At 38.8% G+C, this 27,088-nt stretch overlaps 2 protein-coding genes across 3 annotated transcripts in view; one reads left to right on the top strand and one right to left on the bottom strand.

Annotated features, from left to right (window-relative positions):
- AASDHPPT (aminoadipate-semialdehyde dehydrogenase-phosphopantetheinyl transferase) overlaps positions 1 to 4,414 on the bottom strand; it is a 402,028-nt gene extending 397,614 nt beyond the window's left edge. For both annotated transcript variants that reach the window (XM_053708568.1, XM_053708567.1), the window contains exon 1: positions 4,140 to 4,414. In XM_053708568.1, coding sequence (XP_053564543.1) covers positions 4,140 to 4,322 — 183 coding nt within the window. In that variant the 5' untranslated portion in view covers positions 4,323 to 4,414. The remainder of the gene's footprint in view (positions 1 to 4,139) is intronic.
- A 159-nt stretch (positions 4,415 to 4,573) lies between these two features.
- On the top strand, positions 4,574 to 26,841 carry KBTBD3 (kelch repeat and BTB domain containing 3). The gene is made up of 3 exons (XM_053705060.1): positions 4,574 to 5,160; positions 11,756 to 11,989; positions 24,931 to 26,841. Exons 2-3 carry the CDS (start codon positions 11,766 to 11,768, stop codon positions 26,531 to 26,533), a joined length of 1,827 nt encoding a protein of 608 aa, XP_053561035.1. The 5' UTR covers positions 4,574 to 5,160; positions 11,756 to 11,765; the 3' UTR covers positions 26,534 to 26,841.
- Positions 26,842 to 27,088: the final 247 nt, after the last annotated feature.

A 27,088-nucleotide genomic window follows, 5' to 3' on the forward strand; every position in this document is an offset into this window, starting at 1 on the left:
TGCTGACTTATCAAGGCTAACTCTGCTAGATACTGTATCTGTCCCTTATTGGCTTTAACTGCATTGTATACTAACTTTATGACAGTAGCTAGCCTTGTTGTCTGCTGACTAAAGCTCAGATTGGCTCCTCCAAATAAAGCAAATGGTGGGTGCAGTTTGGCTAGTGAAAAATAACTGCAGAAAAAAGGATGTTAATTTCTATAGCAGGCATCATCCAACTTTGCCCTCCGGAGGTTTTGGAACTACATTTCCCATGATGCTCAGCCAGCATATCAGCTGGCTGAGCATTATGGTAAATGTATTTCCAAAACCTCTTGAGGGCCAAGTTTGAGGATGTCTGTTCTATAGCAACACAACACAAATGTCTTGAAATTACAAGGCGTTTACTGTCCCTTTAAGCCACTGAAAATAGGGGGAGGGGGTTATGTATAGCAACTGCTGCAATTCTTAACGGTTTGTATTTTATTGTTAAATCCCTTGAATTAAAGCTGAAAGTCTGCACTTTAATCACAATATTTAAAATCCATTATGGTGGGGTACAGAGTTAAATCAATGAAAATTGTGTCACTGTCCAAATATTTATGTACCCAAGTGCACACTCTTAAGCCTACCTATGTATTATTTCATGGAACGGAGCTAAGATTCAATAAAGGATTAGAAGAGAGCAAAGTAAATTTGATAAATGTAAATGGTAACATTTGTAAAACTGCACACTTTGCCCAAAACTTTATTTTTGACTCCATGTCCATTTAAATCAACTTAAAATTCTTATAACGGAGTACATAAACTAAAAATTCTGAAATGGCACCCCAGCCAATTTAACAAGAATTTTACCTACACAGTAAGGCAATTGTATATCATGACTTCTGGGTAACAGCAAGATTCTGGCTCACTGTAGGAGCTATTCCACCTCCTCTTCTTAGCTGCATGCTCATTTTTTTTTCTCAGTATTATTAAATGTACATTATAGTGCACAAATTCATGATCCAATTAATTAGGTTATTTTAGCCCTACCAACCCCCTGCAAATGTATTAAACACATAGTTAAAGTATGTATCATGAGCTGTAGAAAAACTGCTGCAGCCTCTGAGCCAATGGCAGTTACCACTTTTACGATTGCCACTGGTTGGCTCATCTGTCATGTTGATAGTGCTGACAGCTTTATCCAGCTCGGTAGCTTGCTATAGTAAACGGTGCAATTGAGAGGGATGTCATTTGCAAACAAACATAAGACACTCTTTAGAAAAAAACTGGAAAAAGGTTGTCTAAGAAGACGGAACAAGGGACTGCTTTGGGGTACAGAATGCCTTACTAATTGAGCAAGTCCCATATAACAAAAAAACAGGTGCAGATCCCACTTGGTCACCTAATGGACCTAAGTTAGCATTCTGCAGACCCAAGACAGGATTACTTTAGAGACCATCCTGGAGTCATTTGATAAACATCAAACTACTTTTACATCATTTGTAAATCATCAGGACTTGTAAAGTAAACAGTTAAGGTAAACACAACCTGGGTGATGACTTGAGGATTATTAGCAGATTACCTTACTGATTACTTCACAAGCATGAACAGCCAGTGATTGCTTCTAGAGCACTGGTTTTCAAACCTGTCCTCAGGCCTCCATATCCGGCCATATTTTGAGTATATCTGAACTAAAGACCGAGTGAAACAATCAGCTGATTAGTAAACACGGTTATTTTACCTGCTCTCAACCAAGTTTATCCAGAAAACCACTGCTCTAGAGTCATCTCATTTAAATATTTTGGCCTGTGGGCATACTTCAGGATGGCTTCTGATGACTAGTCTTCAGTATGACTCCAGGAAGATCATCCATTTTGACTAGGGGATAGCCAAGGATCACAAGCAGAAAACCAACCCTTATTTATAATAGCTACAAGCAGAGACTCATGCAACACCAGCCCCTCTGGGGCGGCAGAGAAGTTATGAAGCAGACGACTACACTGCATCTTGTTAAATTATGGTTGCAGGCTCACATTAGTGACAGTCTATTACAAGTTTATCAATTTCCCCCTAAGAGTATCTATAATTTATCCGGATCACACAGCAGACAAAAAACTGCACTTACAGAACAAATGCAAAAGTAAATTTATTTCAGAGGCTGTTTAATATCAAGGGATGATTTGGTCACTGACTGCTTACAATGGCTTACTTAGGGCAGCAGGAAAACTTTAATAGGAGCGAACAATATGGTTTCTGACTGACTTTGTAGCACCCTGCTTGCCAAAAAATAAAAAAAACACTGTGGAGCTGGACAGACAGTAAGAGAGGATATACCTGATTAAACAGGGACCACACACAGCATAACACTCACAATGTTAAATAACCTTACAGTAAGAAGTTTATTTTTGTACATCATTGTACACTGAAGGATTAGAGAGACAGAATACAGTTGTGCTCATAAATTTACATACCCTGGCAGAATTTATGTTTTTTATGTTTTCTTGGCCATTTTTCAGAGAATATGAATGATAATACAAAAACTTTTCTTTCACTCATGGTTAGTGTTTGGCTGAAGCCATTTATTATCAATAAACTGTGTTTACTCTTTATAAATCATAATGACAATATAAACTACCCAAATGACCCTGATGAAAAGTTTACATACCCTGGTGATTCTGGCCTGATAACATGCACACAAGTTGACACAAAGGGGTTTGAATGATATTAAAGGTAACCATCCTCACCTGTGATCTGTTTGCTTGTAATTAGTGTGTGTGTGTGTGTAAAAGGTCAGTGAGTTCCTGGACTCCTGACAGACCCTTGCATCTTTCATCCAGTGCTGCACTGACGTTTCTGGACTCTGAGTCATGGGGAAAGCTAAAGAATTGTCAAAGGATCTGCAGGAAAAGGTAGTTGAACTGTAAAAAACAGGAAAGGGGTATAAAAAGATATCCAAGGAATTGAGAATGCAAATCAGCAGTGTTCAAACTCTAATCAAGAAGTGGAAAATGAGGGGTTCTGATGAAACCAAACCACGGTCAGGTAGACCAAATAAAATTTCAGCCACAACTGCCAGGAAAATTGTTCGGGATGCAAAGACAAACGCACAAATAACTTCAGGTGAAATACATGACTCTCTGAAAACATGTGGTGTGGCTGTTTCAAGATGCACAATAAGGAGGCACTTGAAGAAAGATGGGCTGCATGGTTGAGTCGTCAGAAGAAAGCCATTACTACGCAAATGCCACAAAGTATCCCGCTTACAATACGCCAAACAGCACAGAGACAAGTCTCAAACCTTCTGGCACAAAGTCATTTGGAGTGATGAGACCAAAATTGTGCTTTTAGGTTACAACCATAAACGCTACATTTGGAGACGAGTCAACAAGGCCTATGATGAAAGGTACACCATTCCTACTGTGAAACACGGAGGTGGGTCACTGATGTTTTGGGGATGTGTGAGCTACAAAGGCACAGGAAATTTGGTCAGAATTGATGGCAAGATGAATGCAGTATGTTCAACTACCTTTTCCCGCAGATCCTTTGACAATTATTTTGCTTTCCCCATGACTCAGAATCCAGAGACGTCAGTACAGCACTGGATGAAAGATGCAAGGGTCTGTCAGCAGTCCAGAAACTCATTGACCTTTTATACACACAACACTAATTACAAGAAAAAAAGATCACAGGTGAGGATGGTTACCTTTAATAGCCATTCAAACCCCTTTGTGTCAACTTGTGTGCATGTTATCAGGCCAAAATCACCAGGGTCATTTGGGTAGTTTCTGTTGTCATTATGATTTAAAAAGAGTAAACACAGTTGATTGATAATAAATGGCTTCAGCCAAACACTAACCATGAGTGAAAGAAAAGTTTTTGTGTTATGCATATTCTCTGAAAAATGGCAAAGAAATCATAAATTCTGCCAGGGTATGTAAACTTATGAGCACAACTGTATCACTCCTGAGATACTTGGACTTGAATGACTGAATCTGCTGGGGAAATACAGCTCCAATATATGAATTTGCCTGTGATACGTGTGGCCCTACCAGAGGTCAGCATTTAGTCATATTTCAATAGATAAATAATGATGTATAAACGAGCAAGTAGTAGAGAAAACTAAAATAAGATTTTCTGTGAATCATGAAAACAACGATCAGTAATAAGAATTATACCATGGCAGCTTTGGCATCACGGGTGAAAACAAACTGCCCGATGCGATGTTTTTCTTCAGGTTGCACACAACTCGCGCATAGCAGCCACTCATCACGAGTGGGAACCCACGACCCGCAAGGAAATGCCCATCGTATACTATCCATGATAAGAAGCTTGCAGGCAGCTGCCCTCAAACCCACCATCTACCCTCAATAATTCGTGGGCACGCTATGGGGAAAGGCAGCTGACATTACTCCCTAGTCACATACTTCCCTACACAGCGACGATCACTCTTCCACTAACTCCACAACCAATTAAAGGCCGCAACACATACATACACGTTTTTGAAACACTAACTACTATTGGTTAAAGATAAGTCACAACGCTGATCTTTTTTTTCTTAAAGAAAAACAAAAACTTTATTTGTATTTTACAGTTTGCGTTTTAGGTAATATTGAAGTAGCTCCTATGCATTTCTCACGTGTCCTTTAGTAATATTTTGTGTCAGCAAAATATCGGCGCCGAAATGCGTGAATGTCCAGAATCAGCAGAATGCTATTGTTTACACGTCTGTAACACAGTTGATGCAATTAATTTCTTCACGGTATAACGATAACGTTGTGCCCAAAAGGTTGTCAAATGTTGTTTTACTTTATCAAGCCCAATTGCTTCCCAGTTCCCATGGAGCAGGAGCTGCAGCCAACCTCTGTGCAGTTCATATTCTTGTTAGGTACATTTACACTCTACTTTTTGATTGGATGTTCTTCTCCTTTTATATTATGCCCACTGACCAATCAAAAAATAGTAATTTCTGTCCAATAACAACAGAGGTACCGTAATCCCTTATGTTACTAGCAGCTTCAACACGCATATCTATTGGCTGGCTGTCGTTGATGCCTGTGTTACCTGCCAGATGTTTCAGATGTGGTCCTGCTCGGAGAACGGAGATACGTCTCATCGCATCCTGCACATAGCAGAAACTGGGGGCTTAATGTCTATGCATTGTACAGAATATAGTTAATCTGCAGACAATCGTCACAGGTAATCAATATAATGCATGTTAAATAACTCTACCCCTTTTTATCCTTATGCAATGTGCTGCATCACTCTCTCTCTTATGTAAGAGGTTAAGTCTCCAGGCAGATTGATTAGTCACTGGCCTAAATTAATGAATAATTAAACAAATAAATAAAAACATTATGTGAGGTAAATCTCTCCAGATCCAGTGTATAAACTTTTGGAGGACTCATTATTTAGTGAATCTTGTCTAGAGGTCGATAAAAGAATGAGAGATAATATTCTCATAACATCTGATTTTTTTTAGCAAATCTATTCTAGATTATGCTGACATTTGAATTTTTATGCTGGTATGTAATTCACTAGGATTTGAGAGGCCTCTGTACCCTTCAAAATAAAATACATTTCTTTGAAGCCTATTCACTTACTCATATGAGCATTAGATGTTAGTGAAAATATATGAATTTGAGAGGCTTCTAAATCCATTGAATCGAAAACATTATGTTTATTTTAATTTATTTTTTTCTCTTTGTTTCACCTCTGTCTATAAACTGCACTGAATTAATCTCTGTCAACCAAGACGTCAGTAGATTTAAATGCAGATAGGAAAAATATGTTTTGTGATTAAATATCATTAAATGGACATTCCGGTCAAAATGTAAATGCACATAAATGAATTAGATCTTAGAATAGAAACATCATTGCAACATACAGTACATGTATTGGCAAAAAATGCTTCTAGTAAAAGTTATCACTGTTTTAGTGTTAACATTTTTCTCTGCACATGCACGTGAGGCATAGCTAGATATTCTCAATGCACCAGCATTTTAAATACTACATCTGCTCAGAGTGCCAGTGGGGCATGTATCATGTCAACAATTAACAAATTGAGTCATTGCCAGATTTACATTTTGGCTGGAATGTCACTTTAACCCCTATTTTTACATTTCTGTAGTGTTTGTGTTTAGCTGTAATTTTCTTCTTACTCATTTACTGTACCCACACATATTATATACCGTTTTCTCGCCATTAAATGGACTTTATAAAGATACCATTATTTTCATCATCCTATATAATAAAAGGCCAGGGGGGAGAAAGCAGAAGAGGGAGGAGAGAGAGAGCAAAAGAAAGAAAGAGAGAGCTAAAGAGAGGGGGAGAGAGCAAAAGAGGGGGAAGAGAGAGCAAAAGAGGGGGGAGAGAGAACAAAAGAGGGGGGAGAGAGAGAAAAAAGAGGGTAGGGGGAGCAAAAGAGGGGGGAGGGAGAGAGCAAAAGAGGGAGGGAGAGAGCAAAAGAGGGGGGAGAAAGAGCAAAAGAAGGGGGAGCGAGAGCAAAAGAGGGGGAGAAAGAGCAAAAGAAGGGGAGAGAGAGCAAACGAGGGGGGAGAGAGAGCTAAAGATGGGGGGGGAGCTAAAGAGGGGGAGAGAGAGAGCTAAAGAGGGGGGAGAGAGAGCAAAAGAGGGGGGAGAGAGAGCAAAAGAGGGGGGAGAGAAAGAGCAAAAGAATGGGGAGAGAAAGAGCAAAAGAGGGGGAGAGAGAGCAAAAGAGAGGGGGGAGAGAGAAAAAGAGGGGGGAGACAGAGAGCAAAAGAGAGGGGGGAGAGAGAGTGCAAGGGGTGGGACCGCTGTACTGCAAAAAAATGGCCCGTGTACACAGGCTTTAGGACTAGTATCTTATAATTTACTATAAAAAAATATTATGAAAAAATGGTAGTTTGTAGGGTTAATTTTAGCTTTAGTGTAGAGATCAGCCTCCCACCTGACACATCCCACCCCCTGATCCCTCCCTGACCCCTCTCAAACTGCTCCCTTCCCTCCCCAACCCCACAATTGTCACTGCCATCTTAAGTACTGGCAGAAAGTCTGCCAGTACTAAAATAAAAGTAGTTGTTTTTTTTTTTTTCTAAATTCCCATATATATTCTGCAGTGTAGTACCCCCTCTAAGCCCCCAACCTCCCTGATCCTCCCAAACATCTCTCTAACCCTCCCCCCTCTACCTATTTGTCGCCATCTTGGATACTGGCAGCTGTCTGCCAGTACCCAGTTTGCTACAAAATGTGCTTTTTTTATGAAAAATAAATAAACCCCCCCCCCCCCCATTTTTCTGTAGTGTAGCTGCCCCCCTCAATACACTCCCCACATTCCCCTCCCAGATCCCTTTCCCCAACACGTTTTCCCCCCTCCCTCACCCTCCTTCCCTCACCCTCCATCACAGTAGCGTGCGTGCACGCGCTCCCTCTGACGGCACTTCCGGATCAGGAACTCCTCTCCAGCGATGGGCCGCCCACCCGCCTCCCTCGTATCCCTCCCACGCCACCATTGCTGGCAGCTGCAGAGGGGGACACAGAGTGGCCCTCTCTGCATCAGTTGCCTAAAAAAGGGTATTGCACAATTCCTCAACATCGAGGCATCGCTACAATACCCTGAAAGCATCTGGAAGCGATCACGATCACTTCCAGTGCTTGAAACCCCAGAGGACGTGGCAGGCACATCCTTGGTCATTAACTGACACTTTTTGTTGGACCTGCCGAACACGTTCTCGGTCGCCAAGGGGTTAAGCCATTTTCTGAGCGTAATATTTCTTAAAGGGCCATGATACCCAAATGTTGAAACACTTGAAATTGATGCAGCATAGCTGTAAAAAGCTGACTAGAAAATATCACCTGAACATCTCTATGTTAAAAAGAAAGATATTTTACCTGAAAATGTCCTAAGTATTCACATCCCATTGTGAGTGACTTTAAGCAGCAAATCAGTATGTCTGTCCCGGGACAGGCAAGGGAGTGAGCTTCGTGCACACTCATGTTATTTTCCTATTCAGTTTAAGGAAGTTTACTATGAAATCTCATGAAAGTAAAATCACATGAGATCACAGTAAAAGAGTTCATGACCTCAGCACTGTTTATGCTGATTGGCTGCAGATCATTTCTTCAGTTTTTTTCTTTCACCTGCAGCTGGACAGCAGCTGAATTATAACTTTTTACACAGCACTTACTCTGCTAAACTGAGGAGAATGTGAGGTAAAATATCTTCCTTTTTTACATAGAGATGCTCAGGTGATATTTTCTTGTCAGCTTTTTACAGTTATACTGCGTCAGTTTCAAGTGATTTAGCATATAAGTATTATGTCCCCTTAAAGGGACACTGAACCCAAATTTTTTCTTGCGTGATTCAGATAGAGCATGCAATTTTAAGCAACTTTCTAATTTTCTCCAATTATCAAATGTTCTTCCTTCTCTTGGTATCTTTATTTGAAATGCAAGAATGTAAGTTTAGATGCCGGCCCATTTTTGGTGAATAACCTGGGTTATTCTTGCTAAATGGTGGATAAACTCATCCACCAATGAAAAAAAAGTGCTGTCCAGAGTTCTTAAACAAAAAAGAGCTTAGATGCCTTCTTTTTCAAATAAAGATAGCAAGTGAACAAAGAAAAATTGATAATAGGAGTAAATTAGAAAGTTGCTTAAAATTGCATGCTCTGTCTGAATCACGAAAGAAAACATTTGTGCTCAGTGTCCCTTTAAATACATTTTCCAGCCAAAATTTTAATCCACATGGTTGCATTTCAGTTTCAAATAGAAACATTTTTGTAATATGCAGTACCTGTATTAGCAAAAATGCTACTAATAAAAGCTGTAGTAGTTTCAAAATTGTATTTAAGTATGCACCGTGCACCTGCTTTTTAAACACAGCACTTGATTAGAGAGCCTAAGGTTTTTTTATCATCTGGTAATTACTCAATTTGTTAATTGATGACATGATACAAGCCCCACTTGTGCTCTGAGCAGCTGCAGTATTTAAATTGCTGGTGCACTGAGAATATCTAGCTGTGCATCATATGCACCTGCAGAGACAAAATGTTAACATTAAAACAGTGATAACTTTTACTAGAAGAATTATTGCCAATACATCTATATTGCAAATATGTTTCTATTCAAAGACGTAATTCATCTATGTGCATTTAAAGTTTGATCGGAATGTCCCTTTAACTGTCTGTATTCCAGGTAAATTTTATTATAAATGATAATGTGCAGAATTAATAAGCCATTGTACAACTTAAAGGGATATGAAACCCACATTTTTTCTTTCATGATTCAGATAGAGCAGGCGATTTTAAGCAACTTTCTAATTTATTCCTATTATCACATTTTCTTCTTTCTCTTGGTACTTTTATTTGAAAAGCAAGAATGTAAACTTAGGAGCTGGCCTATTTTTGGGTCAGCACCTGGGTAGCGCTTGCTCATTGGTGGCTAAGTTGCCTGATTTAAGTAAATGTGACTACACAGGCTGATGAGCAATAAGTGATTATTCTTTATTTAAATGTGATCTTCAATAGCTTCTGTATTGCAAATCTATAACAGTAAGGCTGAAAAAGAAAACAATCAAGGTGTTGCAATGACCCAGTCAAAGTCTAGACCTCTAACCGATTCAAATGCTGTGGTGGGACCTTAAGAGAGCTGTGCATAAACGAATGCCCACTAACCTCAATGAACTGAAGCAACGTGGTAAAGAAGAATGGGCCAAAATTCCTCCACAAAAAAGTGAGAGGCTGAGAAAGTTATACCGAAAATGATTACTTCAAGTTATTGATGCTAAAGGTGGCTCTACAAACTATTGAATCATAAGGTGTACTTAGTTTTTCACACATGGCTTCTCCATTTTGGCTTTATTTTTGTTAAATAAATCATGACACGGTGTAATATGTCATGTGTTGTTTAGTTCATCTGAGGTTGTATTTACTTAATTTTAAGACCTGCTAAGGACCAGATGATTTTTATTATGTCCGGATACATAAAACCATAGATTTCAAAGCGGGTGTACTTTCTTTTTCACATGACTGTACATGCCTCATCTTATTGGCTCACCCACTGCATTCAGCTAGCTCCCATTTTTGTTTATTGATGCTTCTTCAACAAAGGATAACAAGAGAATGAAGCAAATATATAACAGAAGTAAACTTGGAAGTTGAGCTGTGCATAAACGAATGCCCGCTAACCTCAATGAACTGAAGCAACGTGGTAAAGAAGAATGGGCCAAAATTCCTCCACAAAAAAGTGAGAGGCTGAGAAAGTCATACCGAAAATGATTACTTCAAGTTATTGATGCTAAAGGTGGCTCTACAAACTATTGAATCATAAGGTGTACTTAGTTTTTCACACATGGCTTCTCCATTTTGGCTTTATTTTTGTTAAATAAATCATGACACGGTGTAATATGTCATGTGTTGTTTAGTTCATCTGAGGTTGTATTTACTTAATTTTTGTTTATTGCTGCATCTTCAACAAAGGATAACAAGAGAATGAAGCAAATATATAACAGAAGTAAACTTGGAAGAGAGCTGTGCATAAACGAATGCCCGCTAACCTCAATGAACTGAAGCAACGTGGTAAAGAAGAATGGGCCAAAATTCCTCCACAAAAAAGTGAGAGGCTGAGAAAGTCATACCGAAAATGATTACTTCAAGTTATTGATGCTAAAGGTGGCTCTACAAACTATTGAATCATAAGGTGTACTTAGTTTTTCACACATGGCTTCTCCATTTTGGCTTTATTTTTGTTAAATAAATCATGACACGGTGTAATATGTCATGTGTTGTTTAGTTCATCTGAGGTTGTATTTACTTAATTTTAAGACCTGCTAAGGACCAGATGATTTTTATTATGTCCGGATACATAAAACCATAGATTTCAAAGCGGATGTACTTTCTTTTTCACATGACTGTACATGCCTCATCTTATTGGCTCACCCACTGCATTCAGCTAGCTCCCATTTTTGTTTATTGCTGCTTCTTCAACAAAGGATAACAAGAGAATGAAGCAAATATATAACAGAAGTAAACTTGGAAGTTGTTTATAATTGTATTTTCTATCTGAAAGAGCTTTATAGGGTGGCTGGCAGTTTGAGAAACAGTGAGACTTTTTTTTAGTAAAAAAATAAAAACCTACGCTATTTATTTAAAGGTGAACTAAAGTCAAAATTAAAATTTCATGATTCAGATAGAGAATGTCATTTTTTTAAAATCCAATTCACATACTTTATCTAAATGTGCGAAAAATGTTATATGCACACTTTCTGAGCCACCATCTTCTGAGCATGTGCAAGAATTCACAGTGTATTCATATATGTGTTTTTGATTGGCTGATGGCCGTCACATGATATTGGAGGCAGGAAAAATAGAAGTAACTGAAATTTGTCTAAAAAGAAAATCTACTACTCATTTGAAATTCAGAGTAGGTTTCATTGCAGCATATTTTTATTATGCTTTTGTTGATTGTGCAGTACTACTGTACATAACCGCTGGCTGTCTTTTTCACACTAAGGAGTTAAATAGCGCAGCTCTCAACAACACAGGCAAGACCGCACTATTGCTGCATAGTGTAAATGGAGTAAGACATCTAGTAATAGCTTTCAGCTACACCATGGCTATTACAGGGCTGAAAACACCTTAAGAACATGCAATGTACAGGGTTAATGGGACATTTTTTAAAAAAAATCCTTTCACAGACGGTATTTGTATATTACATAGATTTATATGTCGTACTCATAGCCAATATTCTTTACTATTACTCTAAATACTGGCACTGAAAATGTAAAATAATTTTTTTTTTTAATTTATTTTAGGTAAATCATTATGGATTTGTCTCGAGATTCATTTGGAAGAGGAGTTAGCAACGGATTTCCTTTTGCTCCAAAGAAAACAATCTCTCTTGTGGCAGAAGGTCACGGACAGCAAATATTAAATATATTGCAGAGTTTCAGAGACCAGAAAATATTCTTTGATTTTATCATAAGTGTGAAAGATAAATTAATCCCTTGTCATCGTTGTGTTCTAGCAGCAAGTAGCGATTTTTTCAGGTTTGTCTTTGTTTCACTCATATAATGTAATTTGTTGAAAAGCCTTTGCTAAAGCAGCAGATACTATCAAAGGGACAGTAAACATCAAAAATATTTGATATAACTGATCATTATGTGCACAAAGAAAGATTGTTCGGGGGCACTCACCTGTAATAAAGTTGCTTTGCCCCCAGATATTGGTCCCCAAAGCCGCAGCTATTCCCCTTTGATAACCTGCCCTTCTGTAAAAGCACTCCAGTGGAGAATGTTAATGATTATACAAGAATCAACACTGATTGGCTAAAATTCAAGTCTGTAAAAAGCACTGAGATGAGGGGCAGTCTGCAGGGACTTAGATACAAGGTAATCATTGAGGTAAAAAGTATATTAATATAACAGTGTTTATGTAAAACTAGGGAATGGGTAATAAAAGGATCATCTATCTTTTGAAACAATAGCAATGTTTATGTAGGCTGTCCCTTAATCTATACTTAAAGGTATATAAACATTGAAATAGAAAATGCTCTATCATGTTAGACCATGTTATTATTTCTTTATTCCTTGTATATAACTGTATTTAATCCTTGAAAATAGATTCAGCATATCATTAAAATCAGCTCCACAGCAGCAATGCACTACTGGGAACTAGCAGGAATACATCTGATGAGCAAATACCAGCATGTACCAGCTAGCTCCCATTCGTGTAGGATATGTACATATTGTTTTCACCAAACAATATTTAGAGAACAAAGTATATTTCCTAAGAGAAGTGAATTTAAAAATATCTTTAAAACTAAATGTATGCTTACCTGATAGATTTCTTTCTTTCCGGACATGGAGAGTCCACAACGTCATTCCAATTACTAGTGGGATATTTAACTCCTGGTCAGCAGGAGGAGGCAAAGAGCACCCCAGCAAAGTTGTTAAGTGTAACTGCCTTACCCATAACCCGCTGTCATTCACCTGAAGGAAATGGAAAGGAAGAAACACAAGGGTGAAATGGTGCCTGAAGTTTACACTGCCGAATTATAATTAAAAAAGGGCGGGGTCATGAACTCTCAATGTCCGGAAAGAAAGAAATTTATCAGGTAAGCATAAATTTTGATATGGAGAGTCCACAACGTCATTCCAATTACTAGTGGGAACCAATACCCAAACTAGAGGACACGGAATGAGCAGGGAGGGAGGAAAAAAAGGCAGGAGGACCTAAACAGAAGGCACCACCTTCTCCCAAAAGAAGCCTCAGCCGAGGCAAAAGTATCAAATTTGTAGAATTTGGAAAAAGTATGCACAGAGGACTATGTTGCCGCCTTGCAAATCTGTTCCACAGAAGCTTCATTTTTGAAAGCCCAAGACAAGGATATAGCCCTAGTGGAATGAGCCGTAATTCTCTCAGGAGGCTGCTATCCAGCAGTCTCATAAGCCAAATGAATCAAACTTCTCAACCAGAGAGACAGAGTAGTAGAAGTGGCCTTCTGACCCTTACATTTACCAGAAAAAAACAACAAACAGGGCAGAAGATTGCATAAAATCTTTAGTAGCTTGTAAGTAAAACTTTAGAGCCCGCACAACATCCAAGTTATGCAAAAGACAATCCTTTTGAGAAGAAGGATTAGGACAAAGAGAAGGAACAACAATTTCCTGATTAATGTTTCAATCCGATACTACCGATACTACCTTAGGAAGAAACCCCAATTTAGTACGAAGGACCACCTTATCAGCATTAAAAATAAGGTAGGGGGAATCACACTGCAGAGCTGAAAGCTCAGACACTCTGCGAGCGGAAGAAATGGCCACAAGAAACAACACTTTCCAGGATAAGTTTTATATCAACAACATGCATAGGCTCAAACGGAGACTGCTGTAAAACCTTAAGAACTAAATTAAGACTCCATGGGGGAGCAACAGGTTTAAACACTGACCTGATTCTAATCAGGGCATGTACAAAGGCTTGAACATCTGGTAGATCAGCCAAACGTTTGTGCAAAAGGATAGATAACGCTGAAATATAACCCTTTAGAGAACTGACCGATAAACCCTTATCTAGTCAATCCTGAAAAAAAGACAAAATCTGGGGAATCCTCACCTGGCTCCAGGAGAACCCCTTAGAATCACACCAATAAAGATATTTATGCCATATCTTATGGTAAATCATGCAAGTAACCGGCTTCCAAGCTTAAATCATAGTATTAATGACATCTTCAGAAAAACCACGCTTAGACAGAACTAGGCATTCAATCTCCACGCAGTTAGCTTCAGAGAATCTAGGTTTGGATGGAGGAAAGGACCCTGAAGTAGAAGATCTTTCCTCAGATGTAACCTCCAAGGAGGTAGAGAAGACATCCTCACCAGATCCGCAAACCATATTCTGCAAGGCCATGCAGGAGCTATTAGGATCACCAATGCTCTCTCCTGTTTGATACGAGCAATGACTAATGGAAGGATAGCAAACGGAGGAAACAGATATGCCAGAGACAACCTCCAAGGAACCACTAGAGCATCTATCAGAAAAGCCTGAGGATCTCTTGACCTTGAACCGTACTTTGGAACCTTGGAATTTTGGTGGGATGCCATTAGATACAACTCTGGAACCCCCCACTTGAGGGTTATCTGAGAGAACACATCCGGATGGAGAGCCCACTCCCCTGGATGAAAAGTCTGTCTGCTCAGAAAATCTGCCTCCCAATTGTCAAACTCCTGGAATGTGGATGGCATATAGGAGACAACTGTGGGCTTCTGCCCACAGCAGAATTCGAGTTACCTCCTTCATGGCTAAGGAACTCCTAGTGTTTGATGTAAGCTACTGAGGTGATGTTGTCCAATTGAAATCTTATAAACCAGACCAATGCCAGTTAAGGCCATTCTAATAGAGCATTGAAGATAGCTCTCAACTTCAAAATGTTTATGGGAAGAGAGGACTCCTCCCGAGACCACAGGCCCCGAGCTTATAGAGGGCCTTAAACAGCTAACCAGATAGGCTGGCGTCCGTAGTCACAATTTCCCAGGAAGGTCTCAGAAAGCAATTTCCCTCGAGACAGATGTTCCTGTGACACCCACCAAGAGAGAGAGTCTCTTGTCAGAGGATTCAGATTTATTCTTTGAGTTAAATCCGAATGATCTCCGTTCTATTGACAGAGCATACAAAGTTGCAACGGTCATAAATAAAACCGAGCAAAAGGAATGATGTCCATTGATGCCACTATCAGACCAATCACCTCCATGCATTGGGCCACAGATGGACATAAAGTACACTGGAGAGAAAGGCAGGAAGCAAGAATCTTTTCTTTTCTGACCTCCGTCAGAAAGATCTTCATGGACAGGGAATCTGTTATAGTCCCTAGGAAACACACTTTGGTAGATGGAACAAGAGAACTTTTTTCCAAATTCACCTTTCATCCATTGGAACGTAGAAAAGACAACATCATCTCTGTATGAGATTGGGCTAGTTGAAAAGATGACGCCTGAATTAAGATGTTGTCTAGATAAGGCGCTACAGCAATTCCCTTGGATCTGATCACAGCCAAAAGCACCCCTAGAACCTTTGTGAATATTCTGGAAGCCGTGGCCAGACCAAAAGGAAGTGCAACAAATTGGAAGTGTTTGTCCAGCAAGGCAAACCTCAGATACTGATGGTGTTCCCTGTGTATGGGAACGTGAAGGTATCGGTCCTTCAGGTCTATGGTCGTCATAAACTGGCCTTCCTGTACCAAAGGGAGAATGGAACGAATACTTTCCATCTTGAAGGACGAAACCCTAAGGAATTTCTTTAAACACTTGAGGTCTAAAATTGGCTGAAAAGTTCCCTCCTTTTTGGGAACCACAAATAGATTTGAGTAGAATCCTAGACCCTGTTCTGCTAGAGGGACAGGAACAATAACTCCCAGAGAGAATAGGTCTTTTACACAGTTTAAGAAGGCTTACTTCTTTATTTGGTTTGAGGAAAGCCTTGACAGGAGAAATTTGCCCCTGGGAGGGCAAGACTTGAATCCCATTTTGTAACCCTGAGATACTATGTCCACTGCCCAAGGGTCTGGGACATTGCGTATGCAGGCTTGATGAAAAAGAGAAATCCTGTCCCCCACCTGATCCGCACAGGAATCGGGGGAGGAACCTTCATGCTGAGTCAGTAGAAGGCTTCTTGTTTTGTTTTCCCTTATTCCAGGGCTAGTTGGATTTCCAAGAAGATCTAGGTTGATCTGGTTCAGATGAGGAAGAGGAAGACTTTTGTCCCTTAAAGTTACGAAAGGAACGAAAATGAGAAGTCTAACAACCTTTAGGTCTGTTCTTCTTGTCCTGAGTTAGGAAAGATCCCTTTCCACCCGTAATCTCTGAAATTATCTCTGCCAGACCAGGCCCAAACAGAGTCTTTCCCTTGTAAGGCAAAGCCAAAAGCTTGGCATTAGAAGAGACATCAGCCGACCAAGATTTTAACCACAAAGCCCTGCGAGCTAGAACTGTTAAGCTCCCAGACGAATTATCTGCATATTGGCATCACAGATAAAAGTGTTGGACAATTTAAGAGCTTTGATCCTATCCTGGATCTAGTTTCCTCTGTAATAAGATCAGATAACGCATTGCACCAATAAGATGCAGCACCTGCAAACGTAGCAATACTTGCTGCTGGTTGCCATTGTAACCCTTGATGGACATACATCTTTTTTAAATAAGCCTCTAGCTTTTTGTCCATTGGATCCTTAAACGAGCAACTATCCTCTATAGGAATGGTTGTTCCCTTAGCAAGAGTATAAATAGCTCCTTCTACTTTAGAAACAGTGCGCCATGAGTCATGAATAGGGTCAGCCACAGGAAACATTTTCTTAAAAACAGGTGAAGGGAAAAAAGGAACCCCTGGTTTGTCCTATTCCTGAGCAATAATTTCAGACATCTTCCTTGGTACAGAAAACACCTCCTCAGAAGATGATAAATCATAGACTCTATCCAATTTTAAGGACTTTGTGGGGTTGATAGCAACCACCGGTTCAGAGTTGTCCAAAGTAGCTAGAACCTCCTTCAAAAGTAGTCAGAGGTGCTCAAGCTTAAATTTTAAAATTAACTTCTTCAGATTCTGAAGATTTTTCTGCTAAAGTGTCAGAGTCAGAAGCTACTGAAGTTTCATCATCAGACATCTGAGCAAGAGTGGCTAATGTAGTTCTAGAATCAGAAACCTTAGCATTAGGCAAGTGTTTAGATTTTCTCTTACGCTTACCCAATGAAGGGAAAGCTGACAAAGCTGCTGTTACTGCAGAAAAAAACCTGAGCGGCAAAATCCCCAGGTAGATAAACACCCCTAGGTGAATGAGAGGACACAGAAGGCATAGTATGAGAAACAACTTAGGCTTGGGACGTTTGAGGAGAAAGCTGAGGCATATCACGCACAGCATTATCCTGAGAGACATTAGGTTCAGAAGGGAGTAATTTGTCTTTAAATTTTAAAGTCTTAGATAAACAAGAAGAACAAAATTGCATAGGCAAAACAATTTGGGCTTCCGAACAAAGTAAACATTTATCCATGGAGCTGGACTGATCCTGTTCTAAGTCCATAGCTAATAATTCCCACAAGTAATAGGCAATGAGATACAAAAATAAAAAGCTTTACATTTTATAAAATGTAAAAAATCAAATGTCCTTAGACACCCTAGATAAAAAATAACACAGATTGCCTATGACAGAAAAGTAAAAAGCTTTAAATGTAATAAAGCTTAAAAATTAGGGAAAGAAAAAACCTTAATACCAAAAATACCTCAGATTGCCTGAGGTACCTACCGGCAAGGAAATACCCCACTAGAAATATGAATGGAGTATGACTTGCTCAGCAATACGATCTGATGAGAACACCAAATGCAGCTTCCACTTCAAAAGCTAAATTCAACTGCGAATCAGTCCGGTCGCAACGGCACCGCTCCACCGGAAGTTTGGGTGTCACGTGACCGGACTGAAAAGAAAGTACGCAACAACTTCTCTGTAGAGAGAAAAAGGTGCCAGTTAAAATCAACTGTCTATAATAAATGCCTAAACATTTAATACACAAACTAACTCTTCCTTGGTACAGCGCAAGTAAACATAATACTTTGGCTCACCAGTCTTAACCCTTCTGATCCTTTTACACATGTCTCTAATAAAAAAAAAAAAATATATATATATATATATATATATATATATCTGTCCTAGTTATTGAGAGAACTCTGCCTCTTTCAAAATAAGAAATAACATCCCCTTTAGAAAAATTCCAATAAAATGTGCCCATATGAATCCTTAAGTTAAACAAGGATTATTATCTTGTAAAATAACAATGATTAACCCCATAAGTGCTGCTGTCCTTCATTACCTAGAAGGCAAAGGCACTTACCTTGGATTGTATAAGAGATGCTGATCCTCAAGGTGTGGTAGGCATTACGCTCCCTGTCATGGGCCTGTAGGAAAAGAAAGAACAGAATAACCAACTCTGGCTTTCCACAAAGGGGTAGAAAAGTGTTAAAAGTAAAGCAAAGGACTGCCTCGCCACCTTTTAACTGCTAAAAGCCACTACTACTCATACTCAAGAGATTCATGTGGACAAAGCTAGACCCCAATCCTTGCTTGCAGGGAAAAGTACCCATAAAAGAATTAATTTCTTCAGACTCTAACTTTGCACAACCTCCATTAACAAAGGCAAAGAGAATGACTGGGGGTTATGGGTAAGGCAGTCACACTTAACAGCTTTGCTGAGGGGCACTTTGCCTCCTCCTGCTAGTATTTGGAATGACGTCGTGGAGTTTATCTGAAGTATTTAAGTTTAATTTTGACTCTACTATCTCTTTATTTCTAATTTGTGAGAAAAAAAAATATTGTTTGGGAGACCTTTTCTGCAGGCTTTACTATACACACTTTTTTTTCTTAAAAAAAAATTACTTAAAGGGACAGTCTAGGCCAAAATAAACTTTCATGATTCAGATAGAGCATGTAATTTTAAACAATTTTCCAATTTACTTTTATCACCAATTTTGCTTTGTTCTCTTGGTATGCTTAGTTGAAAGCTTAACCTAGGAGGTTCATATGCTAATTTCTTAGACCTTGAAGCCCACCTCTTTCAGATTACATTTTAACAGTTTTTCACCACTAGAGGATGTTAGTTCACGTATTTCATATAGATAACACTGTGCTTGTGCACGAGAAGTTATCTGGGAGCAGGCACTGATTGGCTAGACTGCAAGTCTGTCAAAAGAACTGAAAAAAGGGGCAGTTTGCAGAGGCTTAGAAACAAGATAATCACAGAGGTTAAAAGTATATTATTATAACTGTGTTAGTTATGCAAAACTGGGAAATGGGTAATAAAGGGATTATCTATCTTTTAAAACAATAAAAATTCTGGTGTAGACTGTCCCTTTAAAGGGACAGACAACACCAGAATTTTTGTTGTTTAAAAAGGTAGATAATCCCTTTATTACCCATTCCCCAGTTTTGCATAACCAACACAGTTATAATAATACACGTTTTACCTCTGTAATTACCTTGTATCTAAGCCTCTGCAAACTGCCCCCTTATTTCAGTTCTTTTGACAGACTTGCATTTTAGCCAATCAGTGCTCCTAGGAGCTTAACGTGCGTGAGCTCAATGTTATCTACAGGGAGTGCAGAATTATTAGGCAAGTTGTATTTTTGAGGATTAATTTTATTGTTGAACAACAACCATGTTCTCAATGAACCCAAAAAACTCATTAATATCAAAGCTGAATAGTTTTGGAAGTAGTTTTTAGTTTGTTTTTAGTTATAGCTATTTTAGGGGGATATCTGTGTGTGCAGGTGACTATTACTGTGCATAATTATTAGGCAACTTAACAAAAAACAAATATATACCCATTTCAATTATTTATTTTTACCAGTGAAACCAATATAACATCTCAACATTCACAAATATACATTTCTGACATTCAAAAACAAAACAAAAACAAATCAGTGACCAATATAGCCCCCTTTCTTTGCAAGGACACTCAAAAGCCTGCCATCCATGGATTCTGTCAGTGTTTTGATCTGTTCACCATCAACATTGCGTGCAGCAGCAACCACAGCCTCCCAGACACTGTTCAGAGAGGTGTACTGTTTTCCCTCCTTGTAAATCTCACATTTGATGATGGACCACAGGTTCTCAATGGGGTTCAGATCAGGTGAACAAGGAGGCCATGTCATTAGATTTTCTTCTTTTATACCCTTTCTTGCCAGCCACGCTGTGGAGTACTTGGACGCGTGTGATGGAGCATTGTCCTGCATGAAAATCATGTTTTTCTTGAAGGATGCAGACTTCTTCCTGTACCACTGCTTGAAGAAGGTGTCTTCCAGAAACTGGCAGTAGGACTGGGAGTTGAGCTTGACTCCATCCTCAACCCGAAAAGGCCCCACAAGCTCATCTTTGATGATACCAGCCCAAACCAGTACTCCACCTCCACCTTGCTGGCGTCTGAGTCAGACTGGAGCTCTCTGCCCTTTACCAATCCAGCCACGGGCCCATCCATCTGGCCCATCAAGACTCACTCTCATTTCATCAGTCCATAAAACCTTAGAAAAATCAGTCTTGAGATATTTCTTGGCCCAGTCTTGACGTTTCAGCTTGTGTGTCTGTTCAGTGGTGGTCGTCTTTCAGCCTTTCTTACCTTGGCCATGTCTCTGAGTATTGCACACCTTGTGCTTTTGGGCACTCCAGTGATGTTGCAGCTCTGAAATATGGCCAAACTGGTGGCAAGTGGCATCTTGGCAGCTGCACGCTTGACTTTTCTCAGTTCATGGGCAGTTATTTTGCGCCTTGGTTTTTCCACACGCTTCTTGCGACCCTGTTGACTATTTTGAATGAAACGCTTGATTGTTCGATGATCACGCTTCAGAAGCTTTGCAATTTTAAGAGTGCTGCATCCCTCTGCAAGATATCTCACTATTTTTGACTTTTCTGAGCCTGTCAAGTCCTTCTTTTGACCCATTTTGCCAAAGGAAAGGAAGTTGCCTAATAATTATGCACACCTGATATAGGGTGTTGATGTCATTAGACCACACCCCTTCTCATTACAGAGATGCACATCACCTAATATGCTTAATTGGTAGTAGGCTTTCAAGCCTATACAGCTTGGAGTAAGACAACATGCATAAAGAGGATGATGTGGTCAAAATACTAATTTGCCTAATAATTCTGCACTCCCTGTATATGAAACACATGAACTAATGCCCTTTTTGGACTTGACTGTCCTTTTAATTGGCTGCCATGCGGTTATAAAAATAGACTTGCATCAAGGTTCACTCCCATGGGCTACCACTTATTCCCCATTGGTGAGAACCATAAAGATGAAATAGTGGTCTGTGGGTGGGTTAGTTGCAACAGAGATTTCTTCTCTGAGCTATGTTACGTAAATGTGTTTTAACAGCAAACACAAGCTGTGGACATCAATATAAGATGCACATAGAATAATTACAGTCTTCTTTACTGGAATCTGTATATCCACATATGCTGTTTATTTTTGGACAGCTTTTGAAATGTTGCACAATTCAACCATCTTTTCTAGGAGCACATGGCATGGTGATTTATATATTCTAATTAAGAGTAGCTTAAAATCAGCACATTTTTATTCTTATAATATGTTGTATATGCTTATCCAATATGCTTTATACAATCCAGGTGCAGCAAGAACAAAACACAAATTACAGAACAGTAATATACATTTTTCATGCAAGATTCGTTGCCCAACTTTCTATAGTAAATAGAACCAAATTTGAGGCCAGGGGCTCCATTTATTAAGCAGCGGATGCTGTTTAGGAGACCCATCATTTCAGACTTGCATGAAACGGAAGTAAAGTAGCAGCGGTCATCAGACTGCTGCTCCTTAACCTGCTCGCCACCTTTTAGGTGGCGGATTGAAATCATCCTGGTCCAATATAATATGGATGATTGACATTCCCTGCTGGTGGCCGATTGGCCGCCAGTGAGCAGTGGGTGCCATTGCACAAGCATTTCACTATATATCAATGATAAATGCCGACAGTGTATGCTGTCGGCATTTAGCGATGTCGAGCGGACATGATTTGCTATAGCAAATTATTTTCACATTTTAACTTCTGATTTTCAGGCCATTATGCAGTAATATAGCTTGAGTTATAAGTAACCAGAGTGACAAGTTTAAGGGGACAATCTTTTGTGCCTGAATGTATTACACAAATAAGCAGTTCCTTAGTTTGCTCAATCTACAATTCTTTATCTTGTTGCATATCCTTTTATCACACTCCTTAGTTTTTGACCACCCACTGGGTAGATTTTTCCAGCCAATTCAATGATACCAATTACTACATCATTACATAGAGCATGTTCACTAAAGCTCACATAACTCTCCATTCTTTAGTGAACTCGCTGCACAGAAAAAAGGAGACTGAGAGGTTTTTAGTAAATCTGTCTCTTTCCTCAATTTAATTCCATCTTCATCCTTTATTTTCTTCCATTTCCCCATAGGGGGCGGTTTATCATTGTGCGGGTGGACATCATTTATTGCATTTATCATTGCACAAGCATTTTTTTTGTGAAATGTTTTTTGCAATACCGCCCCCTGGCCGCTAGCAGGGGGTGTCATTCATCCCGATCGTATCCGATCGGGGTAATTGCTGTCCCCCGTCTTGAGAGGTGGCGAACGTGTTAAGAAGCAGCGGTCTTATGACCGCTGCTTCTTACTCTAGATTCCTGCGAGCCTGAAGGCTTGTGCGGAATTAGCATCTTGACGGGTTGATGAATCAACCCCATAATTTCCATTTGTCACTCCTCATGATGTCTATATTACAACCCATTATATGCAATGTAACTGGTCTGTTCGTTAGCTGTAACTAATCAATGCTACAGAATAGTTCCAAAACCAGGAAATGCAGTTAAAAAGCACCTTTTATTTTAAAGTCTTATTAAGCTCTAAATAAATGTTATTCATTTTGAAAAGACATAAGGGAGCGATAAATAAAATGCAGTAATGTGCTATTTTTATTGCAACTATGTCTTTAACCCCACAAATGGATCAGATCTGGGCCAGCAAAGTATTTTAACATTGATCCTTTATGTCCATTTTTGCAGCATTGTATAATTGCACTATTAGTTGCATATAACTTTGTTTAGCCCTACAAAAGGGTTAAACACATAGGTAAATTCCGCTCAAAAGCAGCAGTAGTCTATTGGGAGCTAGGTGAACACATGTGATAAGCCAAATGTGATAAGGCAAATGTGTGTAGCCACCAATCACCAGCTAGCTCCCTTTAGTGCATTGCTGCTCCTGAGCTTACCTAGATATGTTTTTAACAAATGATACCAAGAGAACAAAGTCAATGTGATACCTGAAGTAAATTGAAACATAAAAAAGTTTGGTACAACTACAGTTGCATTGCCGCTACAAACCATGCTATTGTTTTTCCTATTGTGCCTGCAGCTCTCTTTAAAGACGTTCCCTTCCCAACCCTTTACAAGTGCTGGTTAGTGAAGTTCTGCATCTTCACACTGAGAGCCGCCATCTTGGAGTTTTCTCACACCCTTTGACAGAAACAGTGTGCACTCACAGATCAGTTATATTGTTATCTTGTACACTTCAGTTTAAAGTGTAGAATACAGAGCAGGAGCCATATGTTTTGCACTGGCTGCATTGCTCTATATCATTCCTGAGGGCTTTTTTATATTTATTATTGTAAACTGTGTACCAAAAACTGTAAATATGTAAAGACTCTGCTTTCTAAACCAAAGTGCATGTACAGCTGTCTAAAGTCAGTAACAGCACTGATCTGTTAAATCCCACTGTTTCTATCACAGGACGCAACAATACACCAGCTACAAGATGGCGGCACCCAGTATAAAGATACAGAGCATTAACTGGTTTCTGTAATGGGTTACAATAGAGAGCATCTCTAACTAGAGCTCAGGTACAAGAGGAAAAACAACAACATGATGAGTAGTAACCATGTTACTGTAGTTGTTGTTAGCAGTGTAATATCCCTTTAAAGGGACAGTAAACACAGAATTAAACATTTATGATTCCGATAGAGGATGCAATTTTAAGCAACTTTCCTATTACCTTCTATTATCAAATTTGCTTTGTTTTCTACTCTTTGTAACCTTTGTTGAAAAGTAAACCTAGGTAGGCTGATAGGAACTTAGGAGCATGCACGGGTCTTTAGCAGTCAATAGAAGCAGTGTTGCTATAAACATTGTTGTAAACACTGCTGCTAGATGGCTAAAGAAATGTGCACGCTCATGAGCTCATCTAGGATACCAAGAAAGCTAAGCAAAATTGATAACAGTAAATTGAAAACGTGTATAAAATTTCATGGTCTATCATTGAAGTTTAATTTTGACTTTACTGTCCTGTCCTTAAAAGAAAAGTCTATTCAAAACTAAACTTTCATGATTCATCAGATAGAGCAGCAATTTTAAGCAACTTTTTAATTTACTCCTTTTATCAATTTTTTTCGTACTCTTGGTATCTTTATTTGAATGTAAGCTTAGGAGCCAGCCCATTTTTGGTTCAGCACCTGGATAGCATTTTCTGATTGGTGATTACATTTAGACACCAATCAGAAAGCACTACCAAAGTGCTGAACCAAAAATGGGCCGGCTCCTATGCTTACTTTCTTGCTTTTTCAAATAAAGATACCAAGAAAAGGAAGAAAATGTGATAATAGGAGTCAATTAGAAAGTTGCTTAAAATGGCATGATCAATCTGAATCATGAAAGTTTAATTTTGACTGTACTAATCCCTTTAACTTTCATGTTCCTTTAAGTTTAAAATGTCTGAGCCTACTTGGTGCTATAATAGCTTACAGAGCATCGCAGTCATCCTGCAAGAATCAATTATCCTTGAAATGAATAATCATGATTTTCTTGTGATTTAATTGTGATGTGGACTTGAAAACTTTTCTTCTTTAATTAACAAAGGTTATTTTTTTACAGTAGGTATTTATTATTGTTTGTCTCATTATCTTTAATTATAGAGCCATGTTTGAAGTAAATATGAAAGAAAGAGACGGCGGAAGTGTTACCATAAGCAATTTATCGCCAGATGCTGTTAAAGCATTTCTTGATTATGCATACACTGGCCGAGCAGAGATAACGGATGAAAATGTGGATATGCTCTTTCAAATGTCGTCATTTCTTCAGGTCCCACTGCTTTCCAAAGCCTGCAGTGATTTTCTTATCAAGATAATTGATACAAACAATTGTTTGCAGTTGTTGTCAATATCGGAAAGTTATGGCTCGACCCGTTTATATGATCAAGCCTTAGAGTTTGCACTGCAGCATTTTTCACTGCTAACACAATCAGTAGATTTCTTGGAACTAAATATTGGCGTTCTGGAAAAGTGCTTACAAGATGATGATCTGAATGTTCCTGAAGAGGAATTTGTGTTGACGGCGGTTCTTTTGTGGACTAAACATAGTTTGGAAACAAGAGAGAAGTTTTTCTCGCAGTTAATAAGCAAAGTTAGATTACACCAATTAGCCCAGTCTACTTTGCAAGAAATTCTAGTCTCTGAGCAGCAATTATTAAAAAGCACAAACTGCTTGCCGGTCATCGACTCTGCAATAAAATCCATTAACGATGCTGGGGGATTATTTCCTGATGCACGTCTTTCTACAACAGAGAAATACATATTTGTTCACAAAACTGCAGAAGATGGGGCGGCTCAGCATACTTTTTGTTACAACATAAAAACTGATAAATGGTTGGAGCTTCCACATACACATATTATTGATTTACCAGGGTCTAGCATATCTAGCTATGGAGAAAAGATTTTTCTAACGGGTGGATGTAAAGGCAGCTGTTGTAGAGCAGTGAGGCTTCATATTGCTGAATCGTATCATGATGCTACTGATCAAACATGGTGCTACTGTCCAGCTAGCAATAATTCTTCCCTTGTCCCTGCCATGAAAAACTCTAGAACGATGCATACATCAGTCATGGCCCTTAAACAATTATTTGTAATAGGTGGAAAAACCAAAGGAGCACACAACGTAAGAAGTCTTCTAGATGTGGAATCTTATGATCCTCTTAGTAAAGAATGGAAGTCTGTCAGCCAGTTACCAAGAGGAATATACTACCCAGAAGCAAGTGCATGCAAATCTGTAATCTATGTACTTGGATCTGAGGTTGAAATTACTGATGCTTTTAATCCGTCACTTGATTGTTTCTTTAAGTATAATGCTGAGACTGATCAATGGTGTGAGCTTGTAGCAGAGTTTGGTCAGTTTTTCCATGCAACTTTAATCAAAGCAGTTCCAGTAAACAATACATTATATATATGTGATCTTTCTACATACAAAGTTTATAGTTTTTGCCCAGAAACTTGTGTCTGGAAGGGGGAAGGGTCTTTTGAGTGTGCTGGTTTTAATGCAGGAGCTGTTGGAATTGAGGATAAAATTTATATATTAGGAGGTGATTATGCTCCAGATGAAATTACTGACGAAGTGCAAGTCTACCATAGCAACAGATCTGAGTGGGAGGAAGTCTCTCCAATGCCTCTGGCCTTAACAGAATTTTTTTGTGAAGTAATTCAGTTCAATAAATACAGGGATCCGTGGGGTACAAGCCATCTCTAAATATCAGTTAAATGCTGCATTTAAAAAAACACCTGTCATTTTTACAATGACTTATTTTTTATTACCAGTTCTATATTATGTTGTGTTCTTGTAATATTTTATATTTTTAACTACTAGTAGCTCTGAATTAAAGTGGATTTATTATTGCATGTATCTGACTGATATTAGCTTTAAATAACTGATAGCCTGCAAATGCTTACAATATTAGGATACTGCTGTGCTATATATCTAAAGTTTAAAAATAACTATACATTTTTACATCTACAAAATAAATGTTTGCAAAAGCCATTAAAACAATTATAAACTCACATATTTTCTTTTGTGCTTTTTTTAACTGCAGGTTTAAACATGAGGATTTATTCATTTGGCATAATAAAAAGTGGTCTTAAAGTAATGGTAAACTTTAACTAATCAAATGCCAATTTAATCTTTGCCAGTAAAAAAGTATATGAACGTTTTTTTGTTTTTAATCCATCTGTGAAAGGGTTAAATTAGTTCATATAATAATGCTTTTATTACAATGTTATGCCGGCCCACATGGATGAACTTAAATAT

Source organism: Bombina bombina, chromosome 3 (assembly GCF_027579735.1).
Source record: "Bombina bombina isolate aBomBom1 chromosome 3, aBomBom1.pri, whole genome shotgun sequence".
NCBI classification, from domain to species: Eukaryota; Metazoa; Chordata; class Amphibia; order Anura; family Bombinatoridae; genus Bombina; species Bombina bombina.